This window comes from Leucopleurus acutus (assembly GCF_964270905.1).
Source record: "Leucopleurus acutus genome assembly, chromosome: 7".
Taxonomy (NCBI): Eukaryota; Metazoa; Chordata; class Mammalia; order Artiodactyla; family Delphinidae; genus Leucopleurus; species Leucopleurus acutus.
In genome coordinates, this window is record NC_139150.1 from 4,255,176 (window position 1) to 4,261,807 (window position 6,632).

The following is a 6,632-nucleotide window of genomic DNA, read 5'->3' on the forward strand; positions in this document are numbered from 1 at the left end:
ACATGATAAAAATACTGACCTACGCTGGGCTGTGTGCCCGACGGTGTGTTTGTCTGCCCGCCTTCTTTGCATTTGTGTCTACCTGCGTGCCGATGTTCACCAGCATCAATGTTTATTAGAGATGTTAGGCTCTTAGTGTGGCTGAGTGTGGTTGCCTAATTTTGTAGAGCATCCAATTTGGACACACTGGCTCTAAATAAATGGTTCCCCGTGATGACGATGATAAGGATCCCAGCAGCGGCGCTGAGTCTTAGGAAATAGAACTCGGGTTGGGGTGAAAATCTATGAACCCTTAGGATCTAAGGAGGGTCGAGTCATCTGGTCCCGGGGGGCTGAGTTTCTCCTAATCTCCACCCCTGATCAGAATCTACCTTTTCACCCTTCAAGGTCCAGTTTCAGGACTGTTCCTTTATAAAGCCTTCTGAGTCGTGCTCAGGGCTTCCTCCCCCCAAATCTGAACCTTTCCGGGTAGTGCAGAAACTTGAAACTTACAGGGGGGTGACCCATGACACTGCTTATTATCTGTGTGTGTGTGTGTGTGTGTGTGTGCACGCGTGTGCACAATAGTAAGAGCTAATGTTTCCTGAGAGCTTTCTTGGATGCAGGGGCTATGCTAAGCAATATATATGTCATACATATGAAATACATATATATAATGATATATATAGATATCCTGTCTCTCCAGCTAAATAATTAACTCCTTATGGGCAAGAGCTAAGTTCTGAACTTGTTTCTATGCCCCCAAGAGAGCTTAGGATGGTGCAGAGTACTCAGTAAACATTCAATAAATATTTCTTGGCTGTCAACAAATCCCAAGAAATTAGTAGAGTTCACTCTGGAAGGAATGTTGAGTGAAACAATAATGGAATCGGATTCATCGATGAACGTTTTTTTGACTGCCTGATGTACAGGTATAACCAATCTGGCTTGTCATTCATTAACTAATTGTGTATCGCGGCCAAAGAGCATGGGTCTGGAAGTCAGGTGACATAAATCTCATCCCACTTCTGTGACCAGGTCAGGGTAGTGCCTTGGGCGAGTCTCCTCCCCTCTCTGGGTCTTAATAGCCTCAAAAAAGGAATTGGACTAGATGGCTGTAAACCTCCTTCCAGCCCCAGAAGGATGTGATTCTATAGCTCTACCTACAAATGCACACGCTTCTTGTTTGTGACATAAAGCCCCACAGAAAAACAAAGTCGGCGAGAAATTATGAAAAACATCGGGTGCCGTGATCATTTGCACCCTCTAAGGATGCTCAATTCAATAAATTCCACCCCTGTACCCAGCCTGCCTCTCCAGGGCGACAGAAGATTCAAGGCTGTCAGTGGAGCAAACCAAACAGTCTCTCCCCATAATTGTATTGACAGGATATCAGCCGAGTTCCGATGGCAGGAAGGGTGCACCCTGACAGGTTCTGTAAAGGAGCCTTGAAGGCTATTGTAGCAGGAGCCTCTGGTGAGTCACAGAGTTCTGGGGAAATGAGAATCAAGCAGGGAGAAGCTTGGCTCTTTCTCTATTTAATTTTATTCTTCCCAGAGAGTCACATTTGAAGGAAAACTGGCTAACCACACGTCACTTTATACAATAGAATAGATGCCCTTTCTAATGGAAAACATTTACATCTTCTTGTGACCACATTAAAACATGGAGCTGATTCAATCAGCCCCACTCAATAGCCAGTTGGCTTGGTTTTAAATGAGGCAAAGAGTTGTTGAGCTCTTGCTGATACAATATCTGCTTGGATGTCTGAGGTTTTCACTTTTCACTTGGTTACGGTGGCATCTTGCAGACATGTTCTTGAATAACTGATGCGTGTACGTCCCGGTAAATTCCATGGGTGTGAAACAGCAGTGTTGTGTTTGTTCAGGCAGTGTGTCTGCATTTTAAATGAAAAAAAAAAAACAATCCAGATCCTATTCACTGGAGAAAGCAAATCTGAGCAACAGCCCCCCAACATGGGGGAGTAAATGACTCTTTCTAAGGTGCTATGTTCCCCCAATACAGATGCAACCTTCAGATTCAGACTGAGACAAAGCCAAAATAGACTTCAGTCCCAATCATTCTCCTGCAGACACCCCAGGCAGAGGGCACTCCCACCTCTGCTGCGCACAATGAGAACTCGCACAGAAACAAGGGTTTGAAAATCTGGGATTGTGAAACTGACATGCCACAGTCAAGAAATCCACAAGCCACGCCTCAACAGAAATTTCAGCCACATATTATTTTTAAAAAGATTTTTTTAAAGGCTCCACCATCTTGGATACTTTCAATCTTCTTTTCTTGGGAGCTGAAAACCTCAAAGTTTTTTTCATCATTTAAATTTCCTTTAAAATAGAGGAAGCTTTTTGGAGTGGTAAAGGAAAGCTGGGCGGGGAGCCAGGGAACGTAGCTTCTACCCCCAGCTCTGCCAGAACCTTGCACAAAGAACCCACCACAGACAGCCTCAGCGTCCCCAGTGTAAGGAGGGGTCTGGAGAAGGTAACAATCAAGGTTACTCCTTGCTCTCAGTGTTTCTGCAGCTTTTACTTAGGCCAGATTTTAGTAGAAAAATCTGGTAGCGGTGGTCAGTATTGAAATGTGGACATAATCTTAACTGCTACTGAAACTACCTTACGGCCCATCAAGAACTGGAGGGAGGAAAGTAAGAAGGAAAGACCTGCTTTCCTGACAGGAAACAAGCTGGGCACGATCACCAGGGCGACCCCTGCTGCTTGAGCCGAGTCACCGCTGACGGGGCAGCCCTTCTCTGTGTCTCATGCTCTGAAGACAGAACCCTCGGTGGTGGGTCAGTGTCTCCTGCACATTTTCCAACCCAAAGTTCAAGTTCAGGAATCAGGACTGAATTCATCTGGAAGCTGTTCAGCTAGTGCCATCCGGAGGCCAAATACTGTCCTTCTTGATATGCAGCATGAGCAAAAGGAAAAAAGGGAGGGGAAAATTTTACTTATAGATGTATGTTATACATGTTAAACACATGTATATTGTACATACACATGTGTGTGTATGTGTGCATATATATATGTAAAGTGTATGTGTATATACAATATGTATATATCTATGCATATACCTATATGTATGTATGTGTCTCTATGGATATATTATAGCTTGGGGCGGGCATCACACTTAATTCACCATGGAAAATAACTCCATTACACTGTCCATTTTGTATTTAAGTAGGAAGGAGTTGGTCCACCAGTAACTGCTTGAGTAAGGGCAATGATCAGAGGTGAGGAAATTGATTCTCCCCTTGATCCCAGAGTGGTGAACCCCATCTGTCTGTGCCATCTGTCCTCTGAGAGTGGCTCTTCTCACCTAGAAATAAGTGAAGGACTTTGCTCCACTTTGGGAGGCCTAGGAAGGGGAGGTGTTAGATGGAAGGGTGCCTAGTGTGATAAGCCAGCTTCTCCCAGCTGCTGGCCCAGGAAAGAGTTTGGGTAGGGCAAGAGGAGAGAATCCGTGTTTTCATAGGAGCCAGTTAACTCAGCTAATTCTACCACGATGTTAAGAAAGCCCAGGTTCCCTGTACGAAACAAACAAACAAAAAACTAACAACAACCAAAACCTCTGGGCTCTAAACAGCTCCTGGCGTTCAGATAAATAATTGTTACTGAATCCACGGTTATCACCTGCGCCTTCCACCCCCGGAATCTGGGGAACTGCGCGCATTTTTAAAGGCACACTGCCCTCCAGTGGCGCAAGGTAAAATTGCTCCTGACCAGCTTCCCAAGCGCCAAACTTCAACTTGACCTATCCTGGGGCCCCGGAAAGGCGCGTTGATGCCACGCCAGCGTTGGGTGAACACCAGTCCCGAAACGTAACTAATGTAAGGGAGCGTGCGATCAAAGAGAAGGCGACCTAGTTGGAAACCGCGGCTCCCTCGCTCGTTTGTGCCTGTGGGACCCCTGGGGCAGAGATTCGCGCTTTTTGCCTCTTAGGGTCGTAATTCTGGTTAAGAGTATGATTGGGTGGAAATTAGCGTGTGAAGTGATGCTTCCAAGAGACGTACAGAACACTTGCTACATAACAGCAGCCCAGGCGTGCAGGGGAATCGGGAGAGGCGGCCTGCACCCTGCGAGGGCTGACAGGTGGTAAGGACGCAGTCTGGGTGCTGCTACCTGTCTGTCACCCTGTGGGTTCACCCTGCGTGAATACATAAGCAAAGAGCCGCCAACTCGCAGGGATTACCTTATGCAATCTTCCCAATCACTCCCTTTAATGAGTGCCATTATCATCCCACTTTGAGGATGAGGAAACTGAGGGTCAGCGAGGCGATGCGGCCTGCCCGTGACCGCCCGGGGGTCCAGGTCTGTCTGGACCAGAGCTGGAGCTCCCAGTGCCAGGCTCGGAGCGGAGCGGTGGGGCCGGGGCAGGACGGGGGGAAACCCCCGGCCGCGTGCGTGCCCAGTGAGGGGACGAGCGCAAGAGGGTGATGGGCGTGGGGACGGCTCACCTTGACGATGAGCGGGTTCTGAAACATGGAATCTCGCACGACCCCCAGCCTCTCGTTCTCCATGCCCGGTTGGATGTCGGCCACGGTCAGGGGCCGCCGCGGGGGTGGGCAGATCTGGCTGACCGTGCGGCGCACCGGCGGCTTCTTCTTCCATCGCGTGGGGTCGTGGCGGGAGGTCCTGGCTTCTGGCATCCTGGGGGTCACGGGGAGTCGGCCAGCCGGCTGGATCCAGCGCGCTTCTCAGGTGGGGGGCCGGTGCGGAACTCCGAGGGGCCCTCTGCCAGTCCCGGGACGCACCACCCGGACGCCGGGGTGGACACCGGACGCCGGGCTCCCTCCGGAGCGAGGCGCCCCCACCTCGCGCAGCCCCCTCGTTGCAAGGAGCAGGAAGACCTACATAAGCCCCTCTGGTTCCTGAGAGCGTCTTCTGGGCGCCGCGCTGCGGATTCGAAAAGGAGAGAAAATCAAGACCACCCCTTGAGGAAGAATGGAACCGTCCGTTTCCATGGCGACAGGACGCCAACGGCACAGGAACAGGGCTGGTCGATTTACTTTCAGGAAACTTTTTGGCGGCCACCTAAGTGGACGTGTTTCGAGTTTTCTTAAGTAGACCTGAGAAAAACCCAAGAATCACCACTGGGCTGTGTTAAAAGCGACGGAGTTCTAGAAGGCCATTTACACTTGACTTCCAGGTCAAAGACCCACCCCACCCCCCACTCACCACGACCCCTCTCGCCGCCCCTTCCCGCTTCTCCCAACGACACACACACACACACACACACACACACACACACACACACACACACACACACACACACACAGCCCGGGGCAGAGCGTTACGTGTTTCAGAATGAAATAGAAATCCACATTCCAAGCCTGATGTTACTGCTAATCCACTGGGTAATCTCAAATTAGTCACCTTTTGGGTCTTCAGTGTTTTCTTCTGTGAAGTGGGTAGGGGGGAAAGTCTAGAGTTGAATGAAATCAAGGGTACCCAACTTTGTGCAACAGAATAAAGGGAAGTTGCAAAATACAGATTCACTGAATCAGAATATCTGGAAATGGGATCTGAGAATCTGTATTTTAATCCTTCTTCCCCTTTGGATTTTTTTTAAGTTCAAAGCTATGGAAACTTTGAAAGAAGAGTACAATGAAAACCCATATAGACTTCACCTAGATTGACTGGTCCTTAGTATTTGCCACGTTTACTTTCTGTGCGTGTGTGTGTGTGAACATGCACGCATACACATTGCTAAACCATTTTGAAAAGATCTGCAGACAGTATCATATCTGACCCTAAATACATGTATCTGCCGGGAACAAGGACATCCTCATACAGAACTACAATGCTATTATGTCTATGGATTTTAACGGGATACAATAATGGTGCCTGATATGCAGTCTGTATGCAAAGTTGGAAATCTGCACGTTTTAAGAGCTTCCCGAGTGATTGGTGCAGTGTTTTGGGAACCACTAGCCTGGAGATCCCTAGTCTGCCTTCTAGTCCCAGCCTTCAGTGCGGTCATTCACCCATCATTATCATCGTCATTAAATGTGCAAATATCCACAAGGCTCTGGGTAAGGGGTTCACCACAGAGAAGGTGCACAGACAACACACCTGCACTTCAAGGCCTTGCACAGCCACAGTGGACAACACCAGCATTACCTTTCCAGAGCAAATCAGACAGACTCCCCACTGTCCATCCAAGGCCTGAAGCGGCCCTTGGGTGGTGACAGGTGTATGATGTGCGCTTTATGGTTTCTCTAGTCTGCTTCACTTTCAGACTTTCCCATAAATGCGCGCTGTGCACTTTTTAATCAAAGCTGCTTGGCAGCTCACACAGAGGAAGTGAGGTGGCGCGCAGGGCGCAGGGTACTGGAGTAGTGGAAAGATCACAGGGTTGAATCCTAGCTGGGGCCACATAAGTTCCCCTGTGACAAATTACACGAGGCCCTAGTTTTCTCATCCACAAAGTAAGGCTGATATTACCTAAGAAAGATTTCCTACAACAGGGGGTGATTACAGGATTCCATGAGAAATCTCTTTGCTGGTGTGATTGTGTTCACTATGCAGTAAGACTAAAGGTTTGAGGGGCATGTATACTGGCCTCGACTTGATGGCCTGCTTAAAGCTTTACTTTTAATCATAAGCTAAGTTTCTTCAGGACTCAGTGGAAATGGG

General features: G+C 48.6%; 1 protein-coding gene across 1 annotated transcript in view; it reads right to left on the reverse strand.

Annotated features, from left to right (window-relative positions):
• Window positions 1–4,642, reverse strand: part of CFAP77 (cilia and flagella associated protein 77) — a gene marked incomplete at both ends in the record, with an annotated part of 134,673 nt that extends 130,031 nt beyond the window's left edge. The window contains one exon of the mRNA XM_082842498.1: window positions 4,451–4,642. Within this exon, the coding sequence (XP_082698624.1) occupies window positions 4,451–4,642 (192 nt within the window). The remainder of the gene's footprint in view (window positions 1–4,450) is intronic.
• Window positions 4,643–6,632: the final 1,990 nt, after the last annotated feature.